The 19,430-nt window shown below is 38.8% G+C and overlaps 1 protein-coding gene across 1 annotated transcript in view; it reads left to right on the top strand.

Moving 5' to 3' along the window:
- The window catches only part of LOC124775883 (glutathione S-transferase theta-3-like), a 91,571-nt gene that overhangs the window by 2,072 nt on the left and 70,069 nt on the right, over nucleotides 1-19,430 (top strand). Inside the window, exons 2-4 of the mRNA XM_047250720.1 lie at nucleotides 4,810-4,987; nucleotides 15,610-15,697; nucleotides 15,783-15,933. Of these exons, the coding sequence (XP_047106676.1) occupies nucleotides 4,876-4,987; nucleotides 15,610-15,697; nucleotides 15,783-15,933 (351 nt within the window). The 5' untranslated portion in view covers nucleotides 4,810-4,875. The remainder of the gene's footprint in view (nucleotides 1-4,809; nucleotides 4,988-15,609; nucleotides 15,698-15,782; nucleotides 15,934-19,430) is intronic.

Here is a 19,430-nt window from a genome sequence, read left to right as displayed (position 1 = left end):
ACCTACACAGAAGAAACTGTGTTGATGATCAGTATAAAAGTGAGCTTACATTATCAAAGTGTTTGCAAAAGAAGAGAAACACATGTCTTATGACCTTCCAATGCACAAGATGCGCTTTAGTAGCGCCTGAGGAAGATAAGGTCAACCGAAACATTGTACACAGAAAAGGAACCATCAGCTGGATTCAATCAATTATACTGAGGAAAACTCTGAAATCAAATCATAAATATTGTTTGTGTTTTACTTCCATACTGAGTGCCTTTAGTTTGATGTACACAAATTTGTTGAGGAATACTTGAGCCTCGTACAAGCAAAATGTCATTGGGTTGAAAATATTACAGTTTTTAGACTAACAATAGATGGAAAGCTGAAAACATGTAACACAGTAGTCTTTCTATGTGAATGCTTACTGTTTGTATCTATGTCCTGTCTTGGTAACAGTGATGGTTCAGATAAGTTGATTTGTCAGTGGAGAATAATTATGGTAATATAGACACTAAATGATACCATTGTAGCCATCTGATTTGTAAGCATTCCAGTATGAGTTAATTTGTGTAAGTTGAACTGTCTCTCCATTACATTATGAAAATGAGTTGACTCACCTTTTCATGGTTTAATATTGTGAAGGAAAGTAGTACAGGTGCAAATAATATATTTAACTCAGGTTTTATCCAGTAGGATATGTGCCACGAACTTAAGGGTTTCATGTAAAAAGCACAGAACTAGATGAGTATCCTGTATAATAAACCAAATGATTTTGACAATTGTGTTTTTGTGGTAGATAATGCATCAATTCATTTGGCACTGTTATTTTTCATTGGATTTGCTGTTGATAGGGAGAAATTTGAATGAAATTGCTGTTTGCATTCTGTAACCGTGACAGAAATGTTCTATGCGTGTGGAGCACATCATTGCCAATTGTTAAAAAAATGGATAGAACATGCAAAAAAAATAAAATAAAATAAATAAATAAATAAATAAAATAAAATAAAAAATTTAAAAAAATGTGGCAATGATGTATGTGTGTTTTGGAAAATCATACACCATGGAGCACTAGCACAATGTTTATCAAACTTCATAGACTTTATCATAGGCCTAACTGGTATTAAACAATGGAAAATGCAGGATGGGATAATGGTAGTGTTATGAAAAGGATAGATTACTACTCACCATGTAGAGGAGATGTTGATTCACAGACAGGCACAACGAAAAGACTGCTATATATTTGAGCTATTGGCAAAAGGCCTTTTTTAACAACACTACTAGGAAAAGGGTAGATTGCTGCTCACTGTAAAGAAGACCTGTTGAGTTGCACACACGCACAGGAATGTGACTGTCACATGAATAACAATCTGGAGGAGCGAGGAAGGGGGAGGGATAGGAGAACGGGTGGGGGAGTGCTGTCAGGTGGTGCATGCTGGGACTAGTGGCTGCCAGGGGCAGTGTCTGGAGGTGGGGGTGCGGTGGGAACAAGAATGAAGAGCAGAAAAAGAGAGAAGCAGGGACGGGGAAAGGATGGGTGGGTACATTGGCAGAAGGCAGCACACAAAGAGGGTGAGGGAATGTGAAAAGGGAGGAGGTGGAGGTGACAAGACGAGGGACTGGGAACTGTTGGGTGGAGGGTGTGGGGACAGTAGCATGCTGTAGGTTGAGGTCAGGATGATGATGGGAGCAGTTTTGGTTGTCATACTAATATAAAACGCTGTGTAATGGCTGCAACAGAGCTGTATACAACATGGCTGCTTTCACAGATGGCCTGGCCTTTGATGGGATAAGAAAGCCTATAAATAAAATCCCTCTCTTACGGCCTTGCCACCTGGGGATGGTGTATTTGCAGTGACAAGAGCCCCCTTTCCAAGTATGCTGAAGGTCTCACCAAAGCTTCCACAGACTGGCACTACTCCCAAGGCCTACTCCACAAACAGATTTCCTGTGCTGTCTCCCCACACCGAAGAACCAGCTACAAAAGAGTGTCTGTCACCCAGTACCACCCTGGACAGTAACAACTGAACCACAGCCTCCATCATGACTTTGATTGTTATATGTCATCATGCCATCAATTGAGGGACATCGTGCCCAAGATCCTCCCCATCCCACCAGAAGTGGTGTTCCTATGCCCACTCAACCTCCACAACATCCTGGTCCATCCCTGTGACACTTCCAATACCAATCCCTTGCCCATTGTATCTCAGACTTGCTCTGTGGATGACAAATCATGGGACAGGTATGCTGTCCAAGAATCTATCCATTCCTCAAGATGCCTGTGTGCACTGCAGTGTGTTTTCTTTCATGAACATGCCATTTACTACCCTGCTCATAAAGTGTGTGACATCAGGGTTTACCATTGTTGCCACATACTGCTGACCATTCAGCCTGTCTTCAACAATTACCAAATCTGTCCTATTTTCATATCCAATAGCTCCCACACAATTACTGAAGGAATTGGGGATGGAAGGATTGCAAGAATTGTTGCTTCCTGTGATCTTTCACCAGGGCATTTATGTGCACGTTGGCCTTGATCTGACTGTTTTGACAGACATCACAAATAGCCACTCAGTGTCCCAGTTGACCCTGCCCGTATATCATGCAAGTATATTTTGTCTGTGGTATAGTGTCAGTGGTAAACAGTGCAAGAAAAAATATAACTTTAGATCCTATCCCACTTTCCAGTAATCTGTTCCCGAAGTTTGTAGTGGCACTGTACCAAAACCTTTGCCTGGATTTAGATGTTTTCCTTTGTCTATTCACCAGTCAGTCAAAGAGTCCTACAATCCTCTTGTGCTGAAGTACTCCTGGAAAGATGGCTTCCTCTTCCTTTTACCATACTCTTGTCCTGAGTTCATTTCATCTCCACTCATTCTGCCGTCCTCTGAGCATGCCGTGTTTCAATCTCCCCAGAAACATTCCTATAATGTTGCACTTGCTGCAGTCATCGTCTACTTGCACCATTGTTCACCTGTAGGAATGGCTTTTTCATGTGTTGAAAATGTTAAATAAGCTCACATAACTATGAAATTTTTATTAACATGGCATTGAAATCTTTGATTTTTAGTTTGGTAGAGTTGCATGAAAGTGTAACGCTTTCCAGGTCTTTAAGCATATTCTATAGTTTTTGTTGTTACTGACATACTAAAATGACTTGTGAAAAACATTACAAAGCTTTACAAAAGCTGTAATGTTACCTCATGTAGATTTTGATATGAGTCACTTCAGACTCAGCAAACAATAGAGACTCAATCTGGAAACAAGACACTAGTTGAATGACTTATAAGTTGTTCATAAGAAACAATTTAACCCATAATTTCACAAATACCAATGTTACAAGTGAACTTCAGAAGTCAACATTAAATCTCAAATTAACTGAATGTGTGTGTACAAAATTCTTTGACCTCTTTATTAATAATAACAATTTAATTAGGGTCAATACATTGTTAAAGTAACAAAAAAGTTTAACAAACATTGCATTTGGGAGTATCTTTCAATGTGTTTATTTGCTTGAAAAAATGTAAGCAAATTTTGCATCTCTTTATGACAGTCTTACAGAATAATTTTTAGTTCAATTGCGTTGAAAAATTGTTATTGTGTAAAGGCATTTGCAACACTTATAAAAGTTTAAAATTGATCTCTGACCATTTTTTGTGATGGTCATAAAGCACCACTCCACTCAGTGTAAACGTTACAGAAAATGCATTGGTGTTGCTAAGATAGTGCTGAAAGATATTTTCATGTTCTGTACCTATTAAACATCATGGAAAATGCATTGGTATTGTTAGGATTAAGAAATTGTGATGTTCTTACACTAACTTGCCAGTTCATGTACTCCTTAAGCACATTTATCACTTAAGAGAGAAAAACACATTTCAGGTGGTATATACAACTGCAAAGAAGATAAAGAAATAATTACTACATAGCATTTGCGGTTTTGTTTAAGGTTCAAGATGTAATTCCACTTTGTGCCAGAAATAAGTAAGTTCACCATGGCTATAAAGCAATAGTTTAGAAATACTCAGAAATTACTACATAAATGTGAAATGAATTAACTATTCAGTGGGGAAAGAGCCCCCTCCTCCCCCACCCCCCCCCCCCTCCCTCTACCTTTTGTATAATACATAGGAAACTATGCAGTGTGAAGAAGACTCAGCAGATGTGTGTGCAGTGATATAGATATTCAGTAACTTAGACAATGATAAACCAGACCTGCCTTTTTGTGTAAGTTCTTGCTTCTGAGATGATGATACTTGTTTTGTTGGCAATGAGGTTAAGGAGATAGCATATGGCATTTATTAAAAGTATGAATGGACAAATATTAATGATGGGTAACTGTGGATGAAGTGTCAGTATAATAAGCTGTTTGTCTGTGCCGCATTCCTTCATTTGTTCCTCAACCCCAAAGATTTCCAATTCATGATGTGACTTTGTTGTGTATGGGTGTGAGTTAAATTTCCATCCAGTACTAAGTTATGTGTTCAAAGCTTCTCCTTACTTATTTATCATACATATGACATGGTTACTCCACAAGTTCCATTATGTATGTTATACTGCATTCATAAAAAATACAAATGTTGTAATTAAGTAGTAAATGATACCTTCACTTGTCATTTCTCATACCAATAGGTCAGGGTCCACATATGTTACCTTAGTTTGCACACTGTTGTTACAAACTGTAAGGCGCTGATCTCCATTATTTTCTGGAATACATGTGACAGTAATGAGTGTGGGATTAACAAATAAAACAAAGTACTTGGATGTCTGATGTTAGTTCCTTAATAAAAGGTAACATGTTAATTTGTGGTTGTATCAACATTGCAGATTTCAGAACAACAGCACAGCCTACAATTTTTGTCATATTTGTAACGTGACTTAAAGAAACAAATAATGTCATTAAAATTTTACTTTGATATTTTCTCGCAACCATCTCGAGCAGTACTTCTCTTTCTGAAATTAAACAAGATACCATTCGAGCCTAAGAAGATAAATTTACTGAGAGGTAAGTATTAAATCACAATTTCTAAGATACAAAACCTTAACCAAATATTGAAATTTATGCTAAAAGTGTATATTGATGTCATTTGCAGAAAATTATTAGTTTCCAAAAGAGACTGATGAGCTGGTTGGTATGTACCTTAAGAAATAACAGCTGCCAGTATAAGTGATAGCACACAGAAATATAACACTTCAAGTCTGTGGAACTATACTGTAGATGTCTTCTTCAGAAAAGAAGGGGAATCAGTTTATAGATGCTGGATAGGAGAAGGTTTTGAAGGAGATTTCCCCCACAACATGGGAGGGTGGTGTGGACCTAATTTTTATGAAGAGGATAGGGGGCAAATGAAAAAACATCAGAAAAGTGATGAAAGGTAGTACATTAGTACACTGTGTGCCATGGACAGTGGTGTTGGGTTATTGAAGCCAATTGGTCTGTGTGTTATAGCATCCGCTCAGGTCTCTTTGACTCATTCTGTTAAGCATGTTCAGCAATTTGGTGCTAGGGGCATCCCCAAGGTGGACTGTTTATTTGTGTTCTTTTGTGTGTTCTGACTTTTTTGTTGGCTTTCGTCTCTATATAGAAAGGGGTGCAGTCAACACATATCATCTAGTAAATGACAAGACTAGTTTTGCACATGGCCCTACATCTAGTGTAGTATGTTCTGCGAATGGTGTGGCTGTAGTAAGTATAGTATAAATTGGGTGTATTAGGTACATTTTGTGGAGTGATTACTTTCAGTAGGTGCAGTAGGGGTGAATTACTTAGTTTCAAGTTACATGAATCATTTTTATGATAAATCATGATGATGTGGAATGAGTCAGCTTATATTCACATCACAAATTATTTTGTGAATATGGCTATATCCTGATCACGTGTATATATGAGTTAGTAATTTGTAGCCACCATCTTTTACACACTACAATAATAGACATTTCTCTACAGAATAGGAGTAGTTGTCAGAAACTTTTTCAGGTTTTTTTTTTTTTAAATGATGACCTGAAAGTAAATATATAGTGTAGCTGGTATCATACTCCCTTACTAATTCAGATAACTCAAGTTCTGAGGAACTACTGTGTTTGTGTGATTTGGCAAGAGATCATTACAGCTATGGAGACAGTTAGTTGTTATACTTCATTTTCTTTCATATGTAGTTTGTGTGTCTGTTATGTTGCATCGTATTGAACATAACTGTGGTAATATTTTAATTTAAATAGGTGTCTTTCAGATGGAAGAATTTGAGTTAAATACACACCTTGTTTGGCTGTAGAGCTTTCTGTGGTGCACAATCAGTTTCCAGCCTACATATGTGGACCATGTTCTATTGTTTCTGTTTTATGATTGTCCTTAGATGAACCTTGATAATATTTGTTATTAATTATAGTCATGCACCCATCTCATGGCAATCATTTTTTTTCAGTGGAGACTGAGCTATATTGCCATGAGCTCTGGTACACAAAATCTGGTGTAGTCATTAGCATCGCTGGCTGGTGTGGTCAGGGTCATTGATTTAAACCTGACCACCTGCAATTCTTTCACATTTGTCATTTCTGGAAGATTCTTGATATATTTTACATTTATGATGTTTGTATACCTGTAATATTCAATGGTGATATGAATATTAGCATTCTGGAATGTCCGTTGTTTTTATAAATAACTGCACTCTCAGTCCAGGAGATGAGTTCTGTTCTGGCTGTAGATTGGTGTCAGTAATAAATCTGCTTTCAGCTTTAAGTGTTGTAATTAATTCGTAATCCCCTCTCCAGATTTAGACTTGATTGTGGTTTCTATATAACGTTGTTCGGTGGATATGGCAGATACATCAGATCATCTGTATCACTGTAGCTCCAATCAGGCAGTGTAAAAGCCATCTCCTGCATGGACAGGAAATGTAATACAAACAGCTCATCATTCCTAAGATCCATTTGTTCAGGGAACCAGTGGATTCCAAACCGCTAGGAAGTCAGCTGCACGTCGGTTATCTATTAGTGTTTTCTGGAGACGTTGGTCTGGACCCAATGAAATGGTTAAAGGGATTCAACTGGTTCTTGCCAAATACATGATGATGTGTTTTGCAAATGTATACTTCTACGTGGGCAGCACAGCCCAACCTGGCAATGGATTGAGAAGCTAAATAGCTGCAACAGATTCCATGCCGAACTGAAGAAACTGTTTGGTGACAATCAACAGCAAGTCCACTTAGCAGACCAATTTAAGGACAGGTCCAGTGTCATGGCAAAACAACACAGCCATACAAACAAATTGGTTTGGCCCGTTGCAACATTGTGAATCCAAGTATGGCAGAAATTGACAAATTCTCATGCATTTAGTGAAAGGAGTCGCAGAAGATATGTACCAATCTCTTGTGGTAAAGGACCCCACTATAACAGAAGAATTCATCAGGTGGTGGCAGTGCATCCAGGAAATACAAGAGAAAAGAGTTGGACAGAAGAGGTATGATGGACTGCCGAATGTGGTCCCTATGGCAGTTGTGGAAGAGCACCATGACCTCACTTCTCTCATACACAGGCAGTTAAGTATGATTTGCAGTGTATCCATGTAGATGTAGAGGTGTAGCGTTGTATGGCAGCCTTAAATGTCCGGCAAAATACACAAGAATTAGCAGCAGTGAATGTTGACCCCATATGTCAGGAGGTAGTAGAGAATATTGAAAACTATATGTATCAATCTTTGGCACCAGTTCACTATCAGTCAGTCAGAATGGACTCAGCCAAGTAGGACTTATGCTGCTTCTGTCAAAAGACACCCCAGCATCCAACTGACAGGTACAATCAACTCCTCTATGTAAAACGTCCCACAGAAAAAGACATTTGTAGGATGGAGGACAACACACCAGTCTGTTTTCACTGTGACCACCTGGACATATTGCATGCAACTGCAGAGAAAGAGGGCGAGTATTCCACAATTATCCCACGCGATATCAACCATCACAACAACCCTATTCATGTCAGTCAACTGCAGACAATTATAGTTGACCTGCGAGCCAAAGTCCATCGCAGTTCCCTGGAAAAGGTTGCTCCCTAATATGCCATAGCCGTTTCCTGTTAGTGTGCTGAGGTACTAGCTGCTTGCCCACCCACTGAATTCAGGAAACCTAAGTGATGTGGCCGTCCATGGAGGTGAGGCCACCAAAGATGAAAGTCTTCCATGGATGAAAGTTACCAGGATAACAGGAAATCTCATCTACGTCATCATCAGTGATCAACTAGTCCAGGTGCTATTTGATTCAGGGGCTTCTTTTCCTGTAATGTCAAATATTTATGCTGCCAGCTAAAGAAGACTATGTTCTGTGATGCAAAAGCAGTTGTGCTGAGGGTCACAAATGGGAAATACACCCAGCTGACAGAAATATGTATTGCAAGAATGGCTATCAGTGACAGAAATAGCCCTTCATATTTGTAGTTGTAACAGAAAGTAGTCATGATGTTATTCTTGGATGGGACTTCCAGCATGTATCACAAGGAGTCACAGAATGTGTAAGGTCAGAGTTCCAGGTGGACAAAGATATTCCAACAAGCACACTTTACAAAAATTGATGTGGACTTTTGTATGTTGTTGAAGAAATTTTTAGCCCACCATCATCAACAAGAGAGTTCCAGTCATCATTTGAGATGCACAGTTAAACTATGAAGATTTTGTTAAATGCAAAAGGCTACTATGGGCACAAAAGAAATCTGCATGTCAGTGCTGATCATCAATTTTATGGGTGGTCAAGAACTTTGAATCATCAGTTGTCACAAGCAGCCACAACTTATCACTAAAGGTGCCATGTGGTTATAATTAAAGTGCAGCTACTCATGGAGGTCCAGTATGGGCTGTAATTATCATATGGCAGTGAAACTTGGTAGATATTCTAATGCCTTATTGCAGAGCCGATTTATGCTGGAAAAAAATTGGTTCCAATTTTGGCCATCAGGTGTAAAGCTGCTGTTGCACAGTGCCTCGTCGACGTCTCTGGTGCTCATATTGAACAAATTGGGTAAGTGGCAGATAATAAAATCTCACTTATTTGAACTTTTCTGCCCATATCCAGTTCCTAATCAATTACATATGGAAACCTTCCTATATGTCTTTCTTGCATTCGTAGTGCCAGCTTTGCATCTGGTGGCCAAACTTGGAACTAATTTTTTTCCAGTGTAAATTGGTTACACCTTATGATATCTACTAAGTTTGTTGCCATATGACAAACACAGCCCACACTTGACTTCTGTGAGCAGCTGTTCTTTAATTATAACCATCTGGTGTATGCTTAGGGACATCAAACAAGTCAAGGAATGGTAGCTTAGTGTTATCAATGAAGAATTGTTCTCTACTACCACTACAGATAGAGCAGGGGAGGAAGCTACTACTGAGGTGCCAATAGGTTCTGGCCTGGCAGAGGAACAACATTGGCAAGTAATAGCCTTTATTAGGCTTTATTTATGAAGGGTCTTAATCCTCAGCTTCATGTGTGACATCCAAAAAGCGACAGAGAAAATGATATGGCCCAAAGTAGCATTTTAGTAACTTTTCTGATAGTCCTGCTTTCTGAATTTGCATAAAAATCCGTACCATATCTTCCAGACTCTCTCTCACTGTCTGGTGCTTTGGTATTATAGCACTCTGAATTTTTCTCTCAAGTGTTCATGGTCTATATGCAAGCTAGCAGCCTCACTTCTTTGGCCCTTGTGATGATGATGTGTCTCATGAAGTCATCCTGAGTATCATCTGGTTGAAACGGAAACAGTGCATCCACTGCTCTTTCACCTTCATGACCCTCGAGTAGAAACAATGGCATGTAGCCTGTAGTGTCTTGCTTCGCTGTGTTGTATGCGGATGTCACTAATGGCAGTGTTGTATCCCAATCTTTCTATTTGACATCAAATATGTTGAGCGCATTTCTGCCAATGTCTCATTAAAACATTCTGCGACGCCATGTCTGTGGATGCTAAGCAGTTGGCATCCTGTAGGTGATTTCACAAAATGAAATTGCCTCCGATACTAGTCTGGACTGGGAAACTTTTCCACAACCAGAGATCATCACACAGGATGCTCCATACTTCAACATGATGTCTTCTACAAGGAACTTTGCAATTGTCAGAACTTCAGTAGTCGGCATAGCATTGGTGACAGCACAGCAGCTGAGGTAGTCAGTGCAGGGTATTATCCATCAATTCCCATTTGTCGACTTCAGGAACCTCCCCGAGAGACTGATTTCAATTCAGAGGAATGGCAGTGCTGCAGGCAGGATTGTCTCAATGTGCCCCAAAGGTAAATGGGGCTTCTGTCATAGGCATTCCTTACAGTGGCTCATGTAGTGTCTAATAGATCAGTAGAGACCTGGCCATTGAGCCCTGCGCCTTATTCTGTCTAGAATCTCCACAAATCCCATGTGATCAGATCAGATGCTGGACTTTCGAGGAAATACTTTAGAATCGGTAGCCACAGATGAGCTGGGATGGCAAGCAGTCATTTCCACACCACTAGATTATACGATGTTCTGTTTTTTAACTTGAACCCTCTTGGGTGAGTTCCTCATTCTTCAGGACTTCCATGGTTTCAGCAGTGATGGATCTTCTCTCTGTTCAGCAGCAATGTCATTTAATGCAGTGTCGTTGAGATTTTGTCTGCGCTATTATGTTCCACCAAGGGATTGCTTCAAAGGCAGACAGTGTCCTTGTTTGTTTTTGCACCCATTTTTGTGTAGGATGGTGATGTATTCCTGAATCATGTGTGCCCATCTCACCAACTGACCTGACAGATCCTACAGACTAGTCAGCCAGTATACAGAATGTTGATGTGTCGCAACGGTGAACAGTTTGCCAAGTAAATATGGCTAGAATAAGTTGATGACTCAAACTACTGTGGGGCACTCTTTCTCGGTTCTAGAGTAGCTCTTCTTGGCCTTGAAGAGTACTCTTTTCAGACCTTTCTGAATTTGTACTAGAACTGTCTTTATCCTTCAGTGTGAAGTTCTGTCTGAGCAGACTGTGGCTGTAGTTAGTGGCGGTAAACAGGAGACTATATCAGGGCCGGAGACTTTCAACAGCTGAGAAGTTATTGCCTATCTCACATTTCTGATATGTGAAGTGTATAACAGAGATCTTGGTACATGTCTACAATGCCATTGGTTCTTAGGACCAGGAATCATTGTAAAGTAAATGAATCAGAGTCTGTGTCCGTATGGGTTAAAGGTGCACGGTTCCACATTAACACATTATGTTATATAATAAGTTTCGTTGCCATGTGATAATTACAGCTCACACTGGACTTCTGTGAGCAGCAGCTGCTCTTTAATTATAACAATCTGGTGTATGCTTAGGGACGTCAAACAAGTCTAGGAAAGGTAGCTTAGTGTTATCGACGAAGAATCATCCTACCACTATAGATAGAGCATGGGAGGAAGCTACTGCTGAAGTGCCAATAGGATCTGGCCTGACAGAGGAACGACATTGGCAAATAATAGCCTTTCTGCATCAGTTTTCATATGCTCTCAAATCTGGAGTGGAGGAAAGACAGACAGAGCAGCCCACGATAAAACTCTGTATCGACACTGGGGATCATCTATTGATTACTCGGTGCTCATATAGAGTGCGGCCAGCTGAACAAAGGATAATCTGGGAGGAATTGGAAAATGTGCTGCAAGGTAGCATTAAAAATCCAGAGTGAACAAGTTCAAAAGAAATATATCTGTCCCTTGCTGTGCATTGATAACACCCTGGAATGCTTGAAAGGAGCTATGTATTTCTCAACTACGGACATGCAGACAGGGTACTAATAAGTTGAGGTTGATGAGGCTGGCCTTTGTGACTCCTGATGGCCTCCACGAGTTCAAAGTTACGCCATTTGGATTGTGGAGAATATGCATCTTCTTTCAAACATTTGATGAACAGCCCACTTTGACACACTTAAATGGTGACATGTCTCTTCTATCTGGATGACATTGTCATTTTTTTGAAGGCATTTGATGAATTTATAAGCTGATGACAACCTTGTTGAAATGTGTTCAGACTGCTGGTCTTCGCCTGACACTGAAAAAGTGCCTCCTTGTTGCTCAGGAAATAAAAATCTTGCGGCACCTAGTGAATGGCAGAGAGTCCATTCTGATCCAGAGAAAATAAGAGCAGTCACATATGTTCTGTCTCCATGGCACATTTGTGATCTGAAAGGTTTCCTCGCAATGTGCTCATACTACCAGTGATTCATAGAGGACTTCTGTACCAAGGCATGTCCCTTACAAGAACTACTGCAGGGAGATGCCAAATTTTCGTGAAACAAGGCACAGGAAAGCTCTCCGCGTGCTTAAGGAGGTGCTAACATTTTCTCTGAAGAATGCTCAGAGAGAACTTCACACTTATGCTTCTGGTTTTGGGACAGGGACAGTTCTAGTACAAATTCAGGAAGGTCTGAAAAGAGTTCTCTTCACTTCAAGGCCAAGAAGAACCACCCTACAACCGAGAAAGAGTACCCCACAGTTGTTAAAATCATCAACATATTCTAGCCATATCTACTTGGCAAACTGTTCACCGTTGTGACACATCAACATTCTGTATGTTGGCTGACTAGTCTGTAGGGTCCGTCAGGTCAGTTGGTGAGATGGGCACACACGCTTCAGGAATACATCACCATCCTACACAAGAATTGGTGCAAACACAAACAAGGACGCTGTCTGCCTTTGAAGCAATCCCTTGGTGGAACATAATAGTGCAGACAAAATCTTAACGTCACTGCATTAAATGACATTGCTGTCAAACAGAGAGAAGATCCATCACTGATGAAACCATAGAAATCCTGAAAAATGAGGAACTGACCCACAAGGATTCCAGTTTATAAACAGAACATTGTATAATCTAGTGGGGCCGAAATGGTTTGCTTGCCATCCCAGCTCATCTGTGGCTACCGATTCTAAAGTATTTCCTCGAAAGTCCAGCATCTGATCTGATCACAAGGGATTTGTGGAGATTCTAGACAGAATAAGGCGCAGGACTCAATGGCCAGGTCTCTACTGACCTATTAGACACTACATGAGCCACTGTAAGGAATGCCTATGACAGAAGCCCCATTTACCTTTGGGGCACATTGAGACAATCCTGTCTGCAGCACTGCCATTCCTCTGAATTGAAATCAGTCTCTCGGGGAGGTTCCTGAAGTCGACAAATGGGAATTGATGGATAATACCCTGCACTGACTACCTCAGCTGCTGTGCTGTCACCAAAGCTGTGCAGACTACTGAAGTTCTGACAATTGCGAAGTTCCTTGTAGAAGACATCATGTTGAAGTATGGAGCACCCTGTGTGATGATCTCTGGTTGTGGAAAAGTTTTCCAGTCCAGACTAGTATTGGAGGCAATTTCATTTTGTGAAATCACCTACAGGATGCCAACCGCTTAGCATCCACAGCCATGGCCTCGCAGAATGTTTTAATGAGACATTGGCAGAAATGCGCTCAACATATTTGATGTCAAATAGAAAGATTGGGATACAACACTGCCATTAGTGACATCCGCATACAACACAGTGAAGCAAGACACTACAAACTACATGCCATTGATTCTACTCCAGGGTCATGAAGGTGAAAGAACAGTGGATGCATTGTTTCCGTTTCAGCCAGATGATACTCAGGATAACTTCATGAGACACATCATCACCAGAGCCGAAGAAGTGAAGCTGCTGGCTTGCATATAGACCATGAACGCTTGAGAGAAAAACTCAGTGCGCTATAACACCAAAGCACCAGACAGTGAGAGACAGCCTGGGTGACATGGTATGGATTTTTATGCAAATTCAGAAAGTGGGACTATCAGAAAGTTACTAAAATGCTACTTTGGGCCATATCGTTTTCTCTGTCACTTTTTGGGTGTCACACATGAAACTGAGGATTAAGACCATTCATAAAAAAGACAAAAGTGCAGAGACATTGTGCCTGTCCTCTGTATGAATCCCTACGAAAGTCCAGGGTGCAGATTGGCAATTGGTGGTTCAAGAAAAATGAAGACTCACTCAGTGGTTATGAAGCTTCGACAGAAGGGACTATCTTCAATGATCATCATAGTGAAGAGGATGCAACAACACTACTGGAATGTGAGAATCGACCCTTGCTGCCATACAGAAGACTATTCAAGAGATCTAAGATCGTTTGTGCTGTCTTCGGCTCCACTGTGGACTTCTGAAACAGCGGGAGGAGTGCCATGAGTTCTGGGGCATCAGTGTGGTGTAGTAGTTAGTAAATATTTTGTATTCGAGGTTACTTCATCTTCGTATTTGTATAGAAATAAAAATATCATTTACCAAATTGTGGTTAGCACCACTGGCTGGTGTGCTGCGAGTCGCTGTCGCTGGTTCAATCCCGACCACCAGCATTTATTAATTATTTTTTATTTATTATTTCTGGAAGGTTCTTGAATTATCTTATGTTTGTATATATGGAATATTCAGTGTTTGTTAAAAAAAAAAAATTGCACTCTCTGTCCGTATGATGAGTTCTGTTTTGGCTGTGTATCGCTGTCTGTGATAAATCTGCATTCATTTCTAAGTTTTATACTACATTAACGATCCTGCCTTTGGATGTGGACTTGATTGTGATTTCAGTGTGATGATATAGTACTATTGTTTCTCCTCTCTTCTATCTTGTTATATCTTGACTTAATTTTGATTTACCAATCACAGAATGGCTAATAATATAAAGGCTTTCAGTGGGAAGGGGGCAGGGGATGTGCATTAAACACATACATATATACATAGCCCAAAAACATTCAACAGCCTATATCGCATAAATATTTCTTTATTTATGACAACCAGTTTCAACAGACTTTACTGTCATCTTCAGGTTTTAAAAATATTTTTAAAGATAACAGCAAAGTCTGTCGAAACCAGTTGTCTTAAACAAAGATATATTTATGCGCTCTAGGCTGCTGAATTTTTTTAGTACGTAAAACAAATCACTCCTTCGGTCCTTTCAAAATGAGGAAATTCAGTCGTATGTAGACTACTCGATGACATGCAGTAAACAGCAGTTAGGAATGAGATCGGTTCTGCTTCTAACTGAACATTAGATTTAATGTTGAATATTTCTTTTTACTGAAGTTTTTAAGTTGGTTCTCAGTTTCACAGATAAATGTACAGGACTCAGAATTTTTCATGGTTATGTTCCTTGGGATTTACCTGCCAGCAGCTGTTCATTAAGAAATTAATTTTTGAGTTCTGGGTAACAAGGCAAGGTTTTGGGGAGTGCTGTATAGATAGTCCTGTAATGACATGACTAAGCAGTGAATATGTGTGCTTCGTAGAGGGGCTGACATTGAAATTGTTGATTATCAAAGTGATTGTACTGGATTTTATAAAGTGTTTCTTTTAATTGATTCTTTTAGCTTTCTAATTCACAGTTCTTTCATTACTGACTGAGTAGAAATTTCAAGCACTCACATTTTAGCTTTGTTAGTGTTTTTTTTCTAATTGTATGTGGTATTTGTTTTGGAAGCAACTATTTTGTAATTCATCTAATGTGTTATTATTTGAAACATCATAAACAAGTACTTTGAAGGTATGTAACTAATAACTTTGAGCATTAACTAACATACTTCAAGTACACAATTATTGCAGTATTTTCTGAGCATTAAATTTTTTCAGGGGAACATTACAGTGAAGAATATGCTACGATAAATCCATTTCAGAAAGTTCCAGCTGTTGTACATGGCAACTTTGCACTTTCTGAAAGGTGACAATAATTTAACTATGATACTCTTTCTGTTTAAAAAACCAGAGAGCCAGCTAGTACAGTAATTATATCAATATGCTTATAGTGTGGCCATCTTACGCTATCTCTGTCGAGAATTTGAAGTTGCCGATCACTGGTATCCAAAGGACAGCAAGGCACAGGCAAGAGTTGATGAATACCTTGAATGGCAGCACATTGAAATTCGAGCCAACTTAGTGAACTACTTCCGAACAAAGGTAGTATTTTCCTTTGATGAGGTAACCTTAATTTAGAAAAATACAAATAGAAGCTGGGTTCTTTTTTATCATCAGTCTTTTGCTGCTTGGAAGCAGTTCACCATGATTTCATTACTTATGTCAGTCTCTTTATCAAAGAGTAGCACTTACACCCAACATCATCAGTTATTTGTTGTATGTATATATTTTTAATACCATGAAAGTTGTATAATGATGTCTTAACACAAACTCTATCTATTTTTCCCATATATTTAGTGAATAGAGCAAATAGAACAGTTAAGTTTACCATATAGTGTTGTTTCTGAATGAAGTACAACTAGCTCTATTTTCAGTGCCAAAAGCTAATGTTTGTATCAACAGGCAACTGTTTTTTTAATGCAAAGTAAATGCTGTTGTAGCTTAGGTCTGTCACCCCATATATCATACTGCACACAGAATCATTGTGATGATGATAAATTGTTATTTTGCCTGCTTTATACTAGTGAACCAACCTTCTTCAGTAAATGCTTCAGAATGTACCTTTTAGTCTGGTGGCAAATCCTCATCCCTTTGCTCCTAGGGAATATTTGTTTGTATTGCAGCTGGCAACCTATATAGAGCCAATAAGGCTGGGGGCTATGAGAAGCACACTGGCCACCTTCAGCACCACTATAATGTTTGAAGCCTACCAGTATAATGAAACTGATGAGGCTGTATAACAAATCACTGGAACAGTTACAAACATCCCTGAAGAGACAATTCCATCTTTCTTCAGTCCTTTCCATGAGAAAACTTTGCCTGGTGCTCTGGGTAGACCTCTTTCTCATTCACCTCACTGTGTAATTGATTCTGAGATATGTCTTTATCCTTTCGGATCCACTGTCAGTCTACATCTGGCATTATGATTTTCTTCTGTGGCTCTGATGTTGGACAATGTCCGACACATTTCCATTATTCTCCTTTCCGGCTGCCCCATTGTTGCAATTTGCTATGTACATGGGAATACTTCGTATGAAGATCTGCCAACTCGTAGTGTGTTGCATTCACATGTTTCTAATAGGATAATGGCTAGTAGAAGACGTGTAAGTGATGATGATATTGCCAGGTGGCTTATCGAAGGCATTGAGGATGGAGGACAGTTTAGTGACGAAGGCAATTAGGAAGAAACTTCCACCATGTGCGATGTAAGTTCTAATGAATCAGAATCTGCTGATGGAGTGGAAAGTGATGAAGAGACACTTCCCGTAGCAATGCTCTAGAAGATTGATCACAATGGTGGGTGTAATATCATGAAGTTTACTTTTTCTGTCATGCATCAAGGTTTTACCATCCCTCATGGTGTTCAGCCAAAATCCGAACATGAATATTTCCAACTTATCTTCGCTGGCAATCTTGTTAGTGAAACTGTGAATGCAACAAATATGTGTAAGGTGCAGAAAGTCACTCCACTTATAAAAAACACCATGTGTCACTCATGGAGGGATGTTTCATTAGAAAATCTGAATGCTTTACTTGGGTAATAGTGAACATGGTCTTGAATTTGAAGGCAGAATTCTTTGAACGTTTTACAGAAGATTGGCTAGAATAAACTCCATTTTTTGAGGATAATTTGTCTCCATTTTTTGTCCCAAAATTTTTTGGATGCTGCATGAATTCCACCTGTCACAGCTCAGGTGTGTCTTGAGTACGAGAGGGAGCAAGGTGAAGAACATCAGTGAGTACATTGTCTGTAAATGCAAAGAACTTTATGTATTGAAAAGGAATATGGCAATAGATAAGGGAACAGTGAATTCAAAGGAAGAATTCAAGTGCTGCAATCAAAAGAAGCCTACAAAGTGGGGTTTATGAGTTTCTGTCTGTGTGGTTCAGAAAAGATTGTTTTTTCTCACATTTAATATTATGGAAACACAACTATAGGAAGGCTAATTCATCGTGTTTTACATTTTGTGAACCCAAATAGTCATTCATTTGGCACAGCAATTGCTAGTAGTGCAGGTGGTTCGAAGTATCACATCTTTACTGACAGGTTCTACACAAGCTGTCAGCTTGTTTTGGGAATTTCATCTATTTCCCATAGAAGAAATCTTATCTGACAGCTAGTCAGCCAGGTAAGAAATACAGATGCAGAGTAGAGAGGAAGACCATATACTGAATCTTTTTGACTATGGCATATTTCGTAAATATGGGTGAATTTTATTATGGATTTGTGGAAATTTATGCTGCGGCTAGCATAAATTACGATGGATGTAACCTAAGCTTATACTACATTCATATATTGGCAATAGTCAGTAATTGAATGACTGTTAAGCAAAATTTCTTCAAACTTAATGTATCCAAATTAAATTTTCTGTTCTACTGTTACTTAAATATACGCATGAGACTGGTTATTTTTAATACTTAAATATTCACACACAACTATTAGTACATGGAATAGTTAGAGGTATCACTTCTTATTTTTAATTAAAAGTAAATGAATAGATATTTCACATACACACCACTTTTTTTGACTTAATAATAAAAATTATTTTTATCAGAAAATGCACACAATACTATTGAATGCTCAATATTATCGCTTCACTTCTTAATTTATTTTACTCTTTTTACCTTTTTTGCTTGAAGCGAAGATCAGTAGGCAAGCAGCGTACTGAAAAACGAATAATTTGTGTTTTTTGTAATATCATGGAAATTTCTAACTGTCTTCTCGTCCCATGAGAAATTTAGAATAATTTGATTTAATCTCATGAGTATTGTGTTGGAACCGTAAGGAAAAAGTGTCGAAATTTGGGACTGCTATTACGAAATTAAAGCAGAAATGTTAAATGTAACAATTATTATTTAACGAAGTAAATAATGTGTACAGAAATCTAACATTTTGGGAATAATTCTCACAGTTTTGAACATAACAAAGAATTGTGCTGTATTATGGGGATATACTTGGAAATTACAATAATTTTAGCTTAACTCCGGAGCAAAAGAATAAAGCATTCATAATAAGATCATATTAATACTCACAATTGGTGATAATAATAGAATGGTTAAATAAATTCCCAGCAGGAATAAAAGTTTAGTTCATTCGAATAAAATAGGAATCTGATAGCGTAAGATGCTGTCAGAAAGGCGCGTGATTAAAGAAGAGAAAAAAGATGAGCGTGCATTTTTATATAGAACAAAATACAGGTGATAATGGTACGCTGCTCTCATTATTCTGGGTATACATATTCGCTGACTTGCAGCGCATTTCATTGAGTCAGTGGTTAAATTATATCTTTAAACCTTAATATTCCGATAGAAAAAGAAAATAGTATGTTAATACATCACGGACAAAGCACAATATTATAACCATTATTATCTGATACCAAGGAGAGACTAAATGGAAAGGGGCATTTCATAATGCAAAAGGAAAGAAAAAAGAATTGCATGGAGAAAGTAGGAAGAAGAGAAACCATTTTCTACTTTAAAACATGCAAGAGGAAGCCTGGACTTCTCCTGGGAGAATGTTTTAAAGATCAGCATTCATA

Source organism: Schistocerca piceifrons, chromosome 1 (genome assembly GCF_021461385.2).
Source record: "Schistocerca piceifrons isolate TAMUIC-IGC-003096 chromosome 1, iqSchPice1.1, whole genome shotgun sequence".
In the NCBI taxonomy this organism is placed as follows: domain Eukaryota; kingdom Metazoa; phylum Arthropoda; class Insecta; order Orthoptera; family Acrididae; genus Schistocerca; species Schistocerca piceifrons.
This window is presented reverse-complemented; position numbering and strand designations above follow the sequence as displayed.